The following is a 17368-nucleotide window of genomic DNA, read 5'->3' as shown; positions in this document are numbered from 1 at the left end:
AGTAAACAATGTGTGTACGTGTCACAAAGATCATTTGGCAGTTTTTACACATTTTACACGCTCTAATGTAGGATTAGTTCTTTGCCTATATAGTATATACGTGTGTCTATAAGTGTGTGATTGTTTGCATGTGTGTGAGGCTATTAGGATGCTGATCCCTGTATGGCTTCGGCACACAGGCACACTTTTCAACTCCTCCCCTCTGCCTTCAGCCAGGGTGTGATTAGAGCCAGTACAATCTTGGGCAACCTGCACCGAGAGAAGGAGAGAGAGAGAGCGAGAGAGGGAGAGAGAGAGAGAGCAAAAGAAAGAGTGGGCAGCCACTCTGGTGCACTCTGGTGGATCTTGCGTCGGCGTCACTGTTGCTTGATGTCCAACAGTCCACACTGAAACTACTACTCTGATCCCAGTGGATGTTTTTTTTAAATGGACTCGGGCGTATTTTCTTCTGAAAAACATTTTTTTCCCACTTCATGTTAACGTTCCCGGATTCATGAAAGTGCTGCAACTCTGTGAGCTAATATTGTCTCAGCATTGTCGACAGTTTGGTTGTGGATACATCTTCTTTTTTTTTTTTTTTTTTTTTTTTTTTGGAAAACATGCTGTCGTTACCTACACCAGAAGAACTTCCACTGATAAGCACGTCTCGGCCATCACGTCTGGAAACATGGAAACTGCCTTTTGAGCACTGCCAAACAAGACTGCCAAGCTGTGAAATGTAAGCAAGTAACGGCAACGTAAAGAAAAACTTTTATTTCGTGAGCAGATTTGTGAAACTTGGAAGAAGTGCAGATTCTTCCTTTTTGTTAACTTTGAGCTGAAAACACAACCTTGGCTTATGATAATGGCCGTCAACCTGAGCACTTCAGCGTCCTATGTGATCAACAGAACCGAACCGTACCACCCAGCGGCGGGACCCTGGAGCCTCATCGTCCTGGTCATCATCATACTGACTATAGTGATGGGAAACCTGCTGGTCATCATCGCCGTGGCTCGCACTTCACAGCTACAGACGACAACAAACATTTTCATCATGTCCCTGGCATGCGCCGACCTCATCATGGGGGTCCTAGTGGTGCCTCTTGGGGCCACCATTGTTGTGACGGGCAACTGGCAGCTCAGTAACACCTTCTGCGAGTTCTGGACGTCTGTGGACGTCCTGTGTGTGACAGCAAGCATCGAGACACTCTGCGTCATAGCAGTGGATCGGTACATAGCCATTACGAGGCCGCTCCGACACAAGGTTCTTCTCAACAAGTGGCGCGCCAGGGTAATAGTTTGTTTAGTATGGGTTTTGTCTGCTTTAATTTCCTTTGTACCAATTATGAACGGGCTTTGGCACGACAAGCACAACGAAGAAGCGCAAAAGTGCTACAATGACCCAACATGCTGTGACTTTGTGACCGACAGGGCCTTCGCTATTATCTCTTCCATAGTGTCCTTTTACATTCCACTGCTCATAATGATATTTGTGTATGCCAAAGTCTTTCTAATAGCCACACGGCAGGTCCAGCTCATAGATAAGAATCGCATGCGTTTCCAGAACGATTGTCCAACGGCGCAGATGCAAGTCGTCCACCACATCAACAATGACCTGCAAACGGCGTGCGCAGGCTTCAGCGGCTGCAGCGCGGCACGGAGAAAGAGTGCCAAGCGGAGGCCATCGCGACTGATGCTCGTCAAAGAGCATAAGGCCCTCAAAACTTTGGGGATCATCATGGGGACCTTCACCGTATGCTGGCTGCCATTTTTCGTCGCCAACATCATCAACGCATTTGAAAGAGACATTCCCTCCGAGCGGATCTTCCGACTGTTAAACTGGCTGGGTTACATCAACTCCGGTCTCAATCCTATCATCTACTGCAGGAGTCCAGAGTTTCGAACCGCGTTCAAGAACCTGCTGGGCTGTCCATGGCTGTCAACCATGTGGGTCAATACTTTCTACAAAGAGCTGCGGACTCGCTGCTCCTGCTTTCTGTGGCAGGCTGAGTCAGGCACGGCCGGCTCTTTCCAAAAGTCTCCGACCTGTAAGACTGAGGGCAGCGGGAGTCTGGCCAGTACTCTTGGAAGCAGCAAAAGTGATGGCAGCATACAGTTCAGTGACTTAACAGAGCCAGAATCCAAATTGTAAGTCCCCTTATCTTTATTTTACCTACACAGTCAAATGGGTTTTAAATATGATGAATGCTTTAAAAATGTCCACTGTCTAAAAAAACACAAACAATGAAACCCCCCTTTAAAGAAATTGAAGTTTGAAGAATGTTGACAGCTAATATACACCTGGACATCATGAACAACCACAATACAACAGTAATGTGCACTAAAGGAAATTTGCACTCAGTGTTTTTACTTTTTTTGATTTTTTTTTTTTTAATAAGATAATTAAATAACATACATTTTATAATACTGTAGATTATACTACATTATGCAATCTCAGTGCATCTTATTTGAGTGTAGCTCACATACTTTTGTTCAAATCTCTATGAGATCACAGAGAGGTATAACAGGGAGTGTGTGACTGACCGTGGCCACTGGTTTGGAATCTAGTTCTTATGAATAGTGCTGTATTACATCGTTGGTCTATCATGTGAGATGGGAGCAGATCATTCAAGCAGAACTGTGAAGACTTACAGCGTAGAATCGATATACTATATATAAAACTGAATTGAGCTCACATGCGTATTTTTGTCACAATGACGACAAAAACACACATGTGAGCTCGATTCAGTTTTATATATAGTTATAGTAGTTAGAGTTTAATAATAATAGCTGCCAACTAAATAATCAAAAACGAAAAATATCATAGAAAATAATAATTAGTCATGTATGACTGTGCAACAAGTAAAGAGCCATTTTCATTTTCAGGGAAATCTAGTTTCAAACATATCTCAAACAAGTTTGAAGTTAGTTTGTTTCTTCTTATAAATAGATAGATATTTGCCTTTTACCAAATTATAATCCATTATTGGTTTGTAAAGGTTTAACTCTATAAATCTGTTGATAATAATAATAATAAATAATGTTCTTGGTATTGTGCATTCTAAATAGAACTTTCCTTGATATACAGTAAGTCCAGTATAAAGACATTAACTATCCAAGAAACTATATATATATAACTTTAAAATATCAAAAACAGTCAAAAGACTGTAGATAACATTTTTGAAAGTTTGGGTTTCATAGAAAACTGTACTTTTACGGCCCACTGTTCATTTCCTAAAAGTAGAAATCCATATTTGGACTTGTTCTAATACATCTGTGTGCTGCACTTCAGATATAAAATAGATTGGGCAGAACAGTGCAGAAAAATAAATAATTTCTGAAACATTGGCTGCCGTTGGGCTGTTAAAACTTTCCCAAATTAAAAGTGAAACTCAATATTTAGATTTTTATGCATGATTCAATAAACGTTTGAGGACTGTTCCTGTATCGGTTACTGCACTGTTACCTTTAAGCAATCTTTGGATCCAGCTGATGTTAGTGTAATAAAAATATCACTGGTATCTTTTAGCACACTACTTAACAATAGTTAACAATATAATGAATTAGTTTGGATTTTATAGAAACCTTCATAATGTAAATATAGTTTATCTTTTATCTAAAAACATTGACCCAAAATGACTGTAAAGTGGTTTTGTAAAACCACCGAGCCATGTGCACATCAGTGGGCCTCAGCGTGCCCTGCCCAACACACCCTGCGGTAGATAAATCGTTATCACTTACACACAAGACTTCCCCCATTACTGGAGAGGCTGTTTACAAGACTGACAGCCAATCAGAATGCCCTCGTGGTGGAATACAGCACTGCAAGTCGACAGAGGGCCTGTCACAGAACACAGGAAGATACGTAGTAATCATTAGGAGTAAAATAAATAAATAAAGTGTTCCTGGCTATCTAAGATGTAAGAATTGTTCCATTTACATATAATAATGGGCGTACATTTCATCTAACAGTTGAGGGGGGACAATGAACATAACATTTTAAAAGTATTTTTATTGTTTTAGAGAAGGTACAGTATACAGTGCAACTTTCCATTGTCAATTATAACAAGACATCTTTTTATTAACCCCATCCCACCCACAACAAACCCTTGTGCCGAGGAAAGGAGGACAGATAAAGAAACCAATAAAAAAATAAATTAAAATAAATAAATAAAAAATAAAAATAAAACACATTTCTTCTATTACTCATGATAGCAAATAGTTATTATATATAATATAATAATATATATTATATATAGTTATTAAGAGGGAAGTGTAGTAAGTCTTTCAAAGTAAGCCAGTAAAGGGTCCCAATTTTTGTAGAATTTTCTGGTTGATCCTCTAAGAAAGTACTTTTTTCTATTTTTAGAAACATCATAATGTCAGAAAGACGTGGAGAATTTTGATGGTGTAGATGATTTCCATTCCATAAGTATATTCTCCGTCGTGCTATTAAGGTTGCAAAAGCAACAACACTTTCCATACTATTGGGCATTACATCACATCAAGGACAGGCATGTAGTTTATTGACATGCTATTATTTTGAAAAAAGTCAAATATCTTATTATTGCATGTCTCATGTAGTTTTCTCACTTACAGTTTTGTCTACATAAAACCCCCAAAAAATAACTTAGCCATCATAGAGTTTGGCAAACCAAGCAAAACAATGATAACATTTTTAAAAGCAGGCTACCTCACAGCTGACTAACAGCATATTTCACAGCCTGAATATGGAAACGTTCTGCTTCCGGGAGAATTTCTGAGTCTCAAAGTCGGAGTGTCAGGTAATTACAATTTGAAAACAGTTTCCCGTCTTTTTGGTTTGGCACAAAACTAGGCGGGCCAAAATGTATTGTGAACCTAAATTGATTTACGGGCTGGATCAAAATCTGCGAGGGGCCAGGTTTGGCTCACGGGCCTTGAGTTTGACACATGTGACTTAAGGGGACCGGTGTTTCCAAACCACAATCTTTTTTTCTAATCCTAACTAGTCTTTTTGGTGTCTAAACTTAACCGTCGTCGCTGCAGGACAGTTACCTTTTGTCGGCTAAACTCAACAGCATCATCCGCTGAAGAAAAACAATAACCTCACGGTGCTCTGTACCCGGCTCACAGTCACCTTTTGTCGGAAAAACTCAACGTCGACAGCCGCTGAAGGTGACGTAAAGGGGGAAAGCAGGCAGTGGACCAAACCACTGGGGGACTCCGATTGCGTTCGTATTGTTTTCCTACTTACACAATTATTTTAAGTATATATCATTATATTATTTATAATACACAGCTTGGTTTTAATGATATTTTTAGGGGGGTGGGACAACTCTCAGATGGGGTAGGTCCTGACCCCCTGACCGCCCCAACCCCCCAGTGATTTCCACCTATGCATATCATTTTCAATATTTGCTGTATTATTGAATTTTGTGTTCAGAATTGGAATTTGGCAAACTTTTTTCCCCTAAAACTTTAATACAATATTAATAAATAAATCACTTATTGTGGTCAACAAATTCAAAGATTCAACAAGTTGGTTGCAACATTAATTCTAGATATTATTACAGCAGGCCAGATTTAAAAGACAAAGAATGTACTTTACTTGATTGATTGACTTAATGTAACAACTTATAACTAATATGTAATCACCATGTTTGGTTGATGTCTGCAACATGGGTGATAATTAAAGGTTTTAAGTGCTGTTTATTGTCACAAAATGGAAATTGTAGCTTGTGTAATTTCTATTAACATATGCACAGTGAGTGAGTTTGAAAGTGTTTCCATCCATTTCATTTGAGTAATGCACATAGAAATGTAAAAACAAGTAGTTCAATTTGAGAACATAAAATCTTCCCAAAAAGTGTCCCAGCTCTTACACTGCAAACCTCGTCTTGCCATATAACTTCCCATGAGCAGCCCAGTTCTACGATGAGAAATGTTTCATTTCAAATATTTACTCTGCTCTACATATATCATTCTTCTCTTCTCTTTACATTACATCCTCTCTGTGGAATTTCACAGTCATAATCAATGGGGCTATAAAACGGGAGACATTTAGGAGCATATAAAAGTCTTCCTTAAAAGGAGCCCGGTGGTGTGATCCGTAGTAAATCAGCCCACGGGGAAGGCTCAGCGGGCTTACCCTGCACTTTGAACAGGATTACAAATGTAAGTGAGACCAGCCGCTGCAGAATGACTCTGGCATTGGCGGGGGCCGTCGCTCGGGGACAGGTTTATTGAAGGAATATGACAAACGGTTCAGTCTGGAGTGCTGAAGTGGTTAGTCACAGAGTGCCAATAATGCCATGCTTGGCTATAGCTGTAAAAATTCCAAATGTTGCTTGTACAATTAATTGTCTCAGAAATAATTGCGATTAACTGTATTACTGGTATAACTGGTAATTGTCTATCAAATCAAATTTAAAAAATATTTATTTATTCATTACTTTTTCAGACAAATTATTATTATTATTATTTTTAACATTTTGCCCAACGAGGCATTTTTGAAGTGACAAAAAATAGTCATCACTATTAGCAAAACAACATGGCAAATTAGTCATCACTGCTTCTTTTTACTTACTACAACTTGACCCTTGTCATTTTTGATGCTATGAACGTGTATAGGGACAAGTGCCAACAACTAATATTTTAAATCATAATAAAAAAAATAAATAAATATATAGTCCTCTGAAAAGAAAGGTGGGGGGTGGTGATGGTTGTATGTTAGGTCCATATGTGTTTGTGTTATGTCGTGAATGTGAAAATGAACTGCTACCTCCTCTGTCAGCTCTAGCCACTGAAAAGAAATAAGCGGAGAAATCAGGCCAATTACAAAAGCTGGTCAGTCTGACGTGATGTTGCCTGAGCTCATTACTATTCAGGAGCTCGCCCAGTTGCGCTGGGTAAAGGATGCTGATAGCCAGGCTCTCATTGGCTGGCTGTTAGCCAATCAGAGTCAAGCAGCTTAGCTCATTGCATATTAATGATAACTGGCACAAATCGAGGTGAGTCTTCCTGCAGGCTTTCTATACCACGCTAGAATGGCTTGAAACAAGGTAATCATGGTATTTTTTCCACAAAAAATGTTACAGAGTCCATGGTAGAACTTCAGACATTACCACAAAGTAATGAAATACGTGTGGCAGGGCACCTTTAATAAGCAGGTTTGTCGGGCAGACACAAGCAAGTTTGATTTCTCTGGTTTGAGTCTAGGGATAGAGCAATTATCGCCCCTGTCTGATTATTGTGCCCTTTTTTGGCAGTTTGCAGATTATCTGTATTGGCATTTGTTTGCTTGATAACCGATAAAGTTAATGAATTAAAAAAGTGTTCTACTTTGGCTCGGCTACAGCTCTGTGTCTGTCCCTCTGCTTCAGTTTCACTCACCACTGAGTCTGACTTAATGTCCCGCACACAACGCTATCTGACTATTTTTTACTGGGTATTATGTTTTAAGTTTGTAGTTTATTAAATAATTGCTTAAAGCATTTAAACAAAGTTTTGTGTTGGAGTTTGTAACATTCCAAAAATCTTAATTTTGACTTAAAGATTTTTATTTTCACTGTAAATGCATATCGGCTCCAAATATTCGGTTTCATTAACAACTAAAAATCGGTAACGATATCGGCCTTGAAAAATCAAAAAAAACGATATCGGCATCAAATGTTTTATGCTCATGATTCCTGTCGTAGCTGGTTGGCTTGGTTCCAGACTTAAAACGCTTTATATAAGCAATTTTTGGAACGTCAATGGAACAATTGAATGGGGAAAATACTTACGGAACCAGAGCTGTTTAAAAAGTGGGCAGTCACTGTTTGAGCTCTATCACGGTTGAACGAAGAAACCACGGTAACGTAAAGAAATTGCGATTAGACAATTTTGTAATAATTGTTACAGGCCTCTGCTTGGCCTCAGCCATCCCTGTAAAGCATATTTGTAACTAGCAACACAAAGGAGCAATGGAACAGCATATTTCCTCTAAATCCTGGGACAACTTGCAACAGGAGGTGATGTGATATATCAGCTCCTGATAAGCTGATAAAAAGCGAGGCACATGAACCACAGACATGAATGGTTACTAGGGAAGAGCTGCTGCACTGCTCAGCACAGAACGGCCATTATACTGCTTACTTTGTTTTCATGGAAATACATGCAGGTGTATCACTGACGCCCTTATCAACATCCACAGGGGCCTTCAGCATCTGTCATGCATGCACCGTGTGATATGTCAAGTCACATTTATTCACAGATCCTCTACCCAACAGCATTTCTAATTCATCTTTACCGGATGTTTTTGGTCATCAGAGTTTAAGTGGGGGGAAATGTCCCAAGTTGTGCAGTCCGCATGACTTCTTTTCTTCACAGAATTGAATAATTTAGCCGTTTCAGTCCCGATTCCATTCCATATCAATTAGGTTAAGGACATTTCAGATCACTCAAACAAAGATCGATTTTAATTGGATAATTGATTATTTGAACCAGGACCTAGTCTCTTGCTCTGTTTCTGTCATACTGCTCTAAAGTAAAAACAGGCGGCTGCTGCATTAGTGTAATGGAGATATTTAAGACAAAATCTCCATGTATTTGAAAGGCATTGCTGTGTGTTATGAGCGGAGGGACTTTGTTAGCACAGTTTATCCATGATTGAGAACACTAAAATTAAGCTAACAGAGAGCGGAACATTTTATTTCAAAGAGCCAGCAGCCAACTAGGTTGTGACCTAAATTGCAGTGTGAATGCGGAGCAGAAATGAAAAGTCTAATAGACTGGTTTAGAGCGTAGACACAGGGACTAACATTCCTTACTGCAGCACAGAACAATATTATTAACTCTTACTCTACCAAATTTTTTCTTAAAGCTTTTTTTGTGTCGTTTATTTAATATCTACTCTAGCTTTTTCAACATTTTAGACACAGATATGGAAATAATAAAATCAAGCAAAACTACCACAAAGGGACACAAACCGAGTACAGAGAGATGCCAAATGACCACAGAGACCCAAAACAACCCTGAAGAAAACAAAAAAGAGACACAACACGACAACAAAGAGATGGAAAAACCCACAAAGAGACACAAAATGTATGGGGAAATTGCATTTTATTTTTTTATTGAAAAACATTTTTAAAAAAAAGAACATTGAGGAAGGACCCCTAGACCCCCCGCAAAATACATGCACCTAAGTGTTCCACAAAGCCAGGGAAAACACTGAATATGGAATATGAATATGGCTATTAGTTTAATAGATGACAACTAATCAATTAAATCTTTGCAGCTCTAGTTGGTAGTTCTCAAAATAATTATCTCATGATATAAAAACAGATAAATATGGTACATTTTTGGATATATGTTCTTATTCTCAGCTTGTGAACTTGATGGTGTTTTAAGCCCCCAACGTCTCCTTCCAGGCAGCGCTGCGACCGTTGACTTCAAGGGACCTAACCCTAACCCTAACCCTAACCCTAACCATACTGCCTAATCCTAGTGCCTTCCAGGCAGCGTTGCCTGGAAGGAGACGTTGGGGGCTTAAAACACAGATAAACACTTTCAACTGTGGTGAGCTAAAAAAAGGCACAAATAAGCAGAAATGACACAAAGCACAGAGAGATGGAGGTGGAGAATATCATTTCCAGTATAAATACTGACTCGCTAATGTCACTACAAGTGGCTCATTACTCCAAATGATCGTGTAAATATTTCAGACATATTCATAAGGACAAATCTAAAAGGACATGTTGTGTATAATCCTGGCATCTCAGGTTTATAAGTGACAAACTGTCATTATAGCAGCTAAATATGAAGATATCATTTCCCACACAGATGTGGATAATGGAGATGTGTCAGATGTGTTTCAGCAAGATTTCAGCACATTCAAAACATATTCCACATATCTGGGTTTTCTGTGTTTGATTTTTCAGAACAGATGTAACTTTTTTTAAAAGCTTTTAAAAAGGGAAGGGGCCATTTCAAGAAGTGCTGAGGACATGTCACGGAGCGGTCACTTTGTTATTGCAGTACGAGTGTGAAAATATTACATGCAGTACAGTGTTTTCCCCAGGTTTGTGGAAGACTCAGGGGCACGTATTTGGCAGAGGTTTAGGGGTCCTTCCATAAGAAAATGTTGTCTTTCAACGCAATACTAAGCAATTTCACATCATATTATTACCATATCTGTTACTAAAACATTGGAAAAGCTAGAGCTTAAGAGTAATAATTAATAACACTCAAAAAGCTTAAAGACAAAACTTGCTAAAGAAGTCCACTGGGTGCCAAGTACAACCATTAGATCTGAAGTCTCTAAAAGTCTTTTAGTTTTCCTTTAGTCTATATCCCCGATGTTCCACTTCCGGGATTGCTCTGTTGCCGCCAGAAATTCTGCCGCATGTCACACTTTTTGTCCGGATGTCCGTTACCTTCGGCTTTCTTTGTGTTGGCGTTCTAAACTCCGGTGGATCTCTGAGGACTATCTGTTCAATCTGAGTTTTTTTTTCTGTTGCACGACTAAAACAACCTTTGAACGTACACATGTTCCACCAAAACAAGTTCCTTCCCGAGGCTATCATGCAGCGGCACCGTGGCTTCGTCCAGCGCTTAGCGCCGCCCAAGACATTTGTGATAGGTTTAAAGAAATGCCAATAAACCAGAGCACGTTTTTCTCCCATCCCGGAATGCTGTGTGGACTAGCCAGACCCTCCTCCGCAGCGCTGTGGAGGAAGGTCTGGCAACGCGAGACTAGTTTTTCTTAGTTTAGTTTTTCATTCGGCTTAGGGGATGTCCAAAACGACGTCTTGGGTGCAGTGCCTATTATTATTAAAAGGGAGCGCAAACCCTGCAGTAAATATGGAAGACATTTTAAAGCAACACTAAAGAACTTTTCCCGCTTCGGTCCCCCTACAGGTTGGAAGCGGAATTGTCCATTACATTACATTACATTGTCCAGTTCATTCGAACTACAGATCCGCTACCTGATCTGGCAAACTTGCATAATGTGATGTAATGGACAATTCCACTTCCAACCTGTAGGGGGACCGAAGCGGGAAAAGGTCTTTAGTGTTGCTTTAAGGTATTTGATTCACTGTGCAGGATAAGTTTGCAGGGTAAGGACTGGTGAAAGACATTTTCTGCAGAGCTTGTGACTGACAAGCTTTGTACTACACTGAGCTGCTAATGTGTTGCAGGTTAAAGCTCAGTGTGATTTTAAAGTGGGCTGAATGCTGCTGTAATAAGTTAAGACACTGCAGTGAGCATTAACATAGGAGCACATTAGAGCCACCCGATGTTTTGGCGGCGTTTTAAGAGGGGCAGGCGAGCACTAATGCTTTTTGCCCTGTGCTGTGAACCCTGTAAATCTGGGCTTTTCTCTGGAGTATACTAATGGTGCCTCCGACCCAACCTCACCACACCAACTTCCATTATGTGCATTTAATTAGCTTAAAGCGAGATCAGGCCTAAGAGAGCATGAAACAAGCAGCAGGATGAAGCAAAACATGGTGGTGGTGACCTGCGGGAAACCTCTAACACTCCCTTTTTAAAGCCTGGCTGATATCAGAAACAATCGCACCGCAGCGCGGCCTTTAAATGGTGGCCTCCGGGAGTTCAGCAAACACTTGAGAACAGTATAACGTCTAATTCGTTTCGGTTTGGACGGATAAAAAAACAAAACAATAAACTCTAACTGGATCTTATTTATGTTGTAGCCCTACAGCAACTTCAGTATCAAGACTGTGTATTACAGCAGCATACTTCAAGATATCAATACTCTAATGCTAGAGATTTTTAACCATGTAATGAATGATTTTAACCATTTAAATCCATTTAAACTGATTGTCTTCAACCTTTTTTTAAGCAAATGACCCCTTAACTAAGAGAGAGACGGATCAGTGACACCCTTCTACATACAGTGGGGAGAACAAGTAATTGATACATGGCCGATTTTGCAAGTTTTCCCACTTACAAAGCATGTAGAAGTCTGTAATTTTTATCGTAGGTACACTTCAACTGTGAGAGACGGAATCTAAAACAAAAATCCAGAAAATCACATTGTATGATTTTTAAATAATTAATTTGCATTTTATTGCATGACATAAGTATTTGATCACCTACCAACCAGTAAGAATTCCGGCTCTCACAGACCTGTTAGACCTGGAGGGAGCTGAAAGTCCGTATTGCCCAGCGACAGCCCCGAAACCTGAAGGATCTGGAGAAGGTCTGTATGGAGGAGAGGGTCAAAATCCCTGCTGCAGTGTGTGCAAACCTGGTCAAGAACTACAGGAAACGTATGATCTCTGTAATTGCAAACAAAGGTTTCTGTACCAAATATTAAGTTCTGCTTTTCTGATGTATGAAATACTTATGTCATGCAATAAAATGCAAATTAATTACTTAAAAATCATACAATGTGATTTTCTGGATTTTTGTTTTAGATTCCATCACTCACAGTTGAAGAGTACCTATGATAAAAATTACAGACTTCTACATGCTTTGTAAGTGGGAAAACCTGCAAAATCGGCCATGTATCAAATACTTGTTCTCCCCACTGTATATTGTATGAAATAATAACGTGTAGGGTGGCCTAACGCCTTTATACATACCCTTTTAGTACATAGAATAACAAGCTTAGGCTTCATCCTGCTCATTTTCGGACAGATTGAACATATTATTTGTAACGATTGTAAGATATTGTTTTTCCTTTTGGTGTGTTGCTACGCACTCATTGTGTTTTTATATTTTATTTTATTGTTATTTTATGTTCGAAATAAAAATACGATTAAGAATACTAAGATATTAAAATAATAATTGTTCGATGATTTTATAAATCATGTTTTATTGTTGTGGCATTACAGGGGCATGGTGAATCCTTAGGATTAACTGTATGTGTGGACGGCTACCTTAGTGACCACAGAACTTTCCTTTTCAATGGCATTCCATTGCTAGACAACAGCCCAGCCCCTTGTTAACTTCCTGTCAGCTGATGTCATTCACATACACTGCAACAGGAAGTCAACTTGGGGCCATTTAGAATGTTTATGTTTACAACTGTGAAATGGTCAAGCCTATCATAAGTGGGGTTTTCTTCACAAATAGGCAGATTTTTATTTGCTAATAATGTTGGATTCATGATAAGACATTTTAGTTGCTGAAAAAATAGTTAGTTATTTTTTTTGCAGTATCTCTGAGGACCCCCTAAGGGGTCCTGGACCCCCTGTTGAAGATATCTGGTCTAATACATTGATTCAATATGACTCCTTATAAAAACCTTATAAAAAGCTTGCACTTTGAAATAATTTAAAACAATTTGATCTAAAATCTACCCAATGATACATGGAACTGTATAAGAATTTGCCCTGTTCTCATTGCTGTTGTCAGTGTGACAAGTTAACACTTCTGGATTTTGTGCTGACTGGTTGGTTAAATATCTGGGAAGCTGTCTGGTTGTTGCAGCTAGCTGCTCTTAATTTACTTATATGTGATTCGGGCTATGGAGGCTACTTATTGAAAATGGGATTGAGATTAATTTTAAGGTTGCTAAAATATTCACAGTATTGGTAACTGAATACATTTGTTTAACGTCTGGCCCTACTTTATATACCTTTTGATAAGTAAAATCATCTGCAGCACAATTTTGTCACTGGTTCTACACTGAGTAGTATGTTAAGTACTGTACACTTACAGTAGCTAAAACTCATGCATTTTAATGGCACAATGACTTTATATCACGTCGGAGGCTGTCCCTAAGATTTATTCAAAGTTTAAAAATCATGTTAACTTAATGCTTTCTAACTGCATTCCCCTTTGACAAGCATATTTAAAAGAGAGAAAATACACATGTCACAGATGATGGATGGGTTCCCCTTAACAATGATGAGCTTAGCTCTTTTAACCTGAACAGAGACTGTTGAACACGTGCCAGTGTCTGTGGTTTGGAATTTAAAATAATCCTACGTGAATGTGAGAATGTGAGATTCAACAGAATGTGTAACATGGTGTTTTTACTGGACTCTTTTTCCATTAAATCATCCAAATGCATCAGCTTAAAATCACTGAGATAGACTAAACGTTCTACATACTATAAAAATAATTAAGTAACATAACTGGGAATTCTGATGAAGCCACATTGTAAGTTGTTCCCTGCATATCTTCCCCCCCCCGTATACATTCACATTTCTGTGAAGCTTAGTTCTAGGTAGTTTATGTCTTCCTGTGGAGACATATGGAGGTGAATTCCTGTCTTTTTTAGGGGAAAAAAATTGTTTTCACAAAGCATAAAAGGAAGAGTGCAATTGTGCATTGTGATATCTTTCTGTAATTAGAAAAAAGAAGAAAATTTGAAAAAAAGAAGTAAAGGTGAAGTAACCTGTAAGACAGCAAACCCTTATTGTTGTTGTTGTTGTTGTTTTGCAGGTTTCTTATCTGATAGAAACTAGAATGGTGTGCAGGGTGTGAGCAGCACACGCCAAGTCATACAGTAATACACAAAAACAGCATGTTTTCCTGTAGTGTCACATCACACAGGGCTGCACACCAAGTCAAATATATAATCAGGTTTTTAATAACCTCATTATGCTGTGCTTTTCAGTTAAACAAAACCAATGAAGATTAGAAAAATAGAAAATGTATTAAGAATTTAATGGAGAAATAGGATGAAAAAAGCAAATGCAAGATTGACAAATGAATCTTGTCATTGTGGGCAACTTCTGGCATCTACAGTATCTCTATACTGTATATATATATTCAGTATATATACATATGTATATCGCGTGTCCTGGGTGAAAGTCTTGTGTTTTCCCCCTTAAAGTCTTCCGGGACACAAACTTGGCTACGCGGATCTTCGCTCTCTTATACAGCAGCAGCCATTGTGGTGCATACAGCAATAAATGTGGAATACATACAAATTACGGTGCTTTACTTTTCGTAGCTACTGTATATGTAGGAATGGTCCATGAGAACAGCCTGATATTTACATGTGATATTCACTTGTTTTTTGTCCATCTATTTCCAGCTTCACGTTGCAGGAAAAGGACGGCTGAACTGTAGAAATGTCAAGCTACTGAAGCAAACTATGCTCCCCAGCCGTTAGTGTGATCCCTGCAAAGGCTGAGACCAAACAGCAGGGAGGACAGGCTGAAGAAGAGCACAGCCGGCGGCTCTGATAAACCTGGCTGAATGTAGCTAACCCCAAAGAAATGACTGGATCCACTGAAGATAAACAGCTGATTTGGTCTGGACAGCAACACTGTGACCGTCTCTGTGGGCAGGAGACGGACTGTGGCAGTTCAGCACTTTACAGACATTAGATGACAACAAAGTGTCCTGAACTGCACGTTTGAAATGCATTCCAGTTGACCTTTGGACACAGTGTATGTGGCCTGTGGTTTCAAAAATGACAGCATGGACTAATGTTTTACAGTATATTATCTGGTAAGTTATTTTGATACACTGAATCTGTAGCAAAACACAAAAGTTTGTTTTTTTAACTTATTACATGGTCATGATTCTGGCATGGCTGTCTTCACTGTCATGGCACAAACTTGTCAGCGTAAAATAGGAGCTAAACCAAAGGGCTGCGTGCATTCAAATATTCAACAATACTGGTGTCTGTTCAGTCTTGGTAGTTCTGTTTTTTAACCTAGACTCTGCATCCACACAATAGTTATCTTGGTTTAATCTCTTCGTCTATGTTAAGCTATACCATGGCTATGGAACATGTTCATTTCCGATTGGTTGGCTGTTTACATCTTACATCAGGACAACTCAAACATAATTCCTGTCATCAATTAACCATTACTATAAATTACTGTGCAAGGTACAGAATTACAAACTGCAGGTGGCCATACATAACACTCCTGCTACATGCTACCAGTAAACTCCCTACCTTCACAACACAGTCTCATTTCCAGTGCATCAAAAACTGATGCTTGGCCAAAAAGTCTCCTTTAGTGTCTCAGTCAGACGCAGAGGGCTTTCAACTCATTCCAATGTAATCCCATCCGCAGCAGCACTCATGGTCACCCTTTGGCTTCATTTATCATTTTTTTGCGTGCAGGGGAAAACTATTAAGTTAAGATTAGAAAAATATCGTGGGTTGGGTTAAAAAAAAAAATATGACATGCGGGACAAGAACGGTCAGACAGTTAGGATTAACTGTCCCCTAAGTGTTGTTTTGACCCATCCACCACCCCCAACATGCCTCCTTACACATATTTTCAGTCTTTCATACTACTCGCTATCATTATCGCTCTTCATACTACGTCATCTTACAGCGCCGCGGTCAAGCCTTTTAGGGCTGGGTTTAAAAAAAACTATATTCTGATTTTCATTTGAATGATCCAAAATCGTTTCGTAAAATCCAAGAACTGATCTTTTGTCTTATCATGACTTATCACTTGAAACTAAAAGACCATTGGTACCGACTATGTCATACTAGCGTGCCGGGAAGGGGAGGGTTACCTAATAACCCTCCAAAGATAGGCTACATTTTGGTGAGGGAAAACATGGCCATTTTCATAGGGGTCCCTCTGTTACCTGAATGAAATGTCACTCAAAACTCACTGAGTGTAGAGTCTGTAGATTGGCACTTTATTGTGTGTTTATGTTAAATAAAAAGTACATTAATGTAACTGCTTTGGGGTCAGTTTTTCATGTAAACATTGATACTTTTAATAATGTGGCATGTTAGAGGGAAACTTGTACAATTGTAGAATCTCTTTCATCCCTAAGCTAAATTGGTATTGTAACTGAAATGTTCCTAACATAATTGATATCAAATCCAAAATAAAATTGAATTGGAATAAAGTCGAATCGGGAATAAAATCGATCCCTGACAATACCCAGCCCTAGTGCCTTTTGCGTCGGTATCTGTCGCTGAGCAGCCACTGACCAAGCGTCAGTATGTGACGAGTTGGGAGTGAGAATGGGTTGACCTTTGGTAAGCGGCCATGGTATAAGTTCAATAACACACTCTGAAATGTCCAAATAAAATAATGGACTTAATGGATGAAACATCGCCTTCACCTCATCCATTATTGTGTTACATCGGGACACCTTGTCTTTCATTATCACCCACATTACATCATCCGTTGCATTGACAAATAAAATATTATGAAACTGTGCAATGTTGGTCATGTGTGCTCTGTGTGCAAACTCACCACTGTGGAAGTAAAGAAAGGCTGTAATATGTTAAAAACATTAAAAAAAACTGAGTGCATTGTGTTGAAATGTAAACACCACTGAGATAATAACATTGTTATATTTTACTTTAAAACCCATCCATACCCCTGGGGGGGTCCCGACCCCCACATTGCGAACCACTACTCTATAAACACTGAGCAATGTCATTGATATGAACTACTAAATGATTTAAGGAAAAAAAATCTAATATATTGCGATTCCGATTCCATTAGCTAAA

General features: G+C 39.0%; 1 protein-coding gene across 1 annotated transcript; it reads left to right on the top strand.

Annotated features, from left to right (window-relative positions):
* The first annotated feature begins 241 nt into the window (after nucleotides 1-241).
* Nucleotides 242-17075, top strand: adrb3a (adrenoceptor beta 3a). The gene is made up of 2 exons (XM_078251573.1): nucleotides 242-2127; nucleotides 14963-17075. Exons 1-2 carry the CDS (start codon nucleotides 839-841, stop codon nucleotides 14988-14990), a joined length of 1317 nt encoding a protein of 438 aa, XP_078107699.1. The 5' UTR covers nucleotides 242-838; the 3' UTR covers nucleotides 14991-17075.
* The last annotated feature ends 293 nt before the right edge of the window (nucleotides 17076-17368 follow it).

Source organism: Sander vitreus, chromosome 5 (assembly GCF_031162955.1).
Source record: "Sander vitreus isolate 19-12246 chromosome 5, sanVit1, whole genome shotgun sequence".
NCBI lineage: Eukaryota > Metazoa > Chordata > Actinopteri > Perciformes > Percidae > Sander > Sander vitreus.
Note: the sequence above shows the minus strand (reverse complement) of the source record. Positions and strands in the feature narration are given on the sequence as shown.